At 35.4% G+C, this 1,261-nt stretch overlaps 1 protein-coding gene across 1 annotated transcript in view; it reads right to left on the bottom strand.

Moving 5' to 3' along the window:
* LOC101859667 (adenylate cyclase type 3) overlaps positions 1-1,261 on the bottom strand; it is a 40,743-nt gene that overhangs the window by 8,651 nt on the left and 30,831 nt on the right. Inside the window, exon 7 of the mRNA XM_005108191.3 lies at positions 857-1,195. Within this exon, the coding sequence (XP_005108248.3) occupies positions 857-1,195 (339 nt within the window). The remainder of the gene's footprint in view (positions 1-856; positions 1,196-1,261) is intronic.

The following is a 1,261-nucleotide window of genomic DNA, read 5'->3' as shown; positions in this document are numbered from 1 at the left end:
CCCACCACTATAAAAAATCAACCCAAAACAAAAGCAAAGACAAATATTAAAAAAACAAAAAGAAAACGAAAACAAGATAAAAAAAACCGAAAACGGCAACAAAAATAAAAACAAAAGAGACAAAACATGTAAGATTGTACTAATCAGACGGTTTTGACATCTACTATTAGTTCAGTACAATCTTTCCACAAAGAAGACGTACTACATGTAAATTCAAAAAAATCCATAGTATGTTTTTAGTTTTAGTAGAGGTTTTACGGCGCTCACAACTGCATAAGATCATATAAGCTCCAGAAGGTTAGAGATTCCTCAGGAGAGTAACAAACATTTAAAAAGAAGAAGGGGAGATAAGGACGATAGGTGTTCGATAGGAAAGAAGAAGCAAACCACACCAGAGCTCCCGCCAACCACCCACACAGTATGTTTTCCTCTCGTGAGTCTGATATTAATGCTGAGGTAAGCAGAGGTACATCATTATACACTGTATTTTCCCTTTGGTACATCTGTGTTTTCCCTTCAGTACATCAATATACGCTGTATTTTCCCTTTGGTACATCAATATACGCTGTATTTTCCCTTTGGTACATCAATATACCCTGTATTTTTCCTTTGATACATCAATATACTCTGTATTTTCCCCTTGGTACATCAATATACGCTGTATTTTTCCTTTGATACATCAATATACCCTGTATTTTCCCTTTGGTACATCAATAAATACTGTGTTTTCCCTTTGGTACATCAATATACACTGTGTTTTCCCTTCAGTTCATCATTATACACTGTATTTTCCTTTATCATAATTAAAGTGTTCTGGCTGGTTATACTAACTTTCTTCACAAAAGATTATACTAACTTTCTTCACAAAAGATTATACTAACTTTCTTCACAAAAGAAAGTAACGAACATTTTTCATTTTTCATCCCTACCTTATCCTTCTTCCTCCTTCCTAAGAAATCTGCAGCCACATGGGGAGGTAGTAAGTTATAAATGAGAGCCTCGTTCTTCCTCTGCAGGTCCGCGGCCCTCTCCTTGTCTCTCTTTGAGGCTTCTTTCCATAGGTAAAGTTTGCGCGTCACCAGCTCCATCTGAACAGAGCAGAAAGGGGAAACAGATAAGAATTGGGGGGTTTTTTTAGTTGTAGTAATAATATAATAATATATAACATTTATATAGCGCATTTCCAAAAAAATAGCTCAATGCTCTTTACGTTGGAATACCCATTTTTCAAAACCTTTCTTACTACTTCCTTTCTTCTCAT

Source organism: Aplysia californica, unplaced genomic scaffold, assembly GCF_000002075.1.
Source record: "Aplysia californica isolate F4 #8 unplaced genomic scaffold, AplCal3.0 scaffold00667, whole genome shotgun sequence".
NCBI lineage: Eukaryota > Metazoa > Mollusca > Gastropoda > Aplysiida > Aplysiidae > Aplysia > Aplysia californica.
The sequence above is the reverse complement of the archived record's forward strand: the minus strand, read 5'-3'. Positions and strand labels throughout refer to the sequence as shown.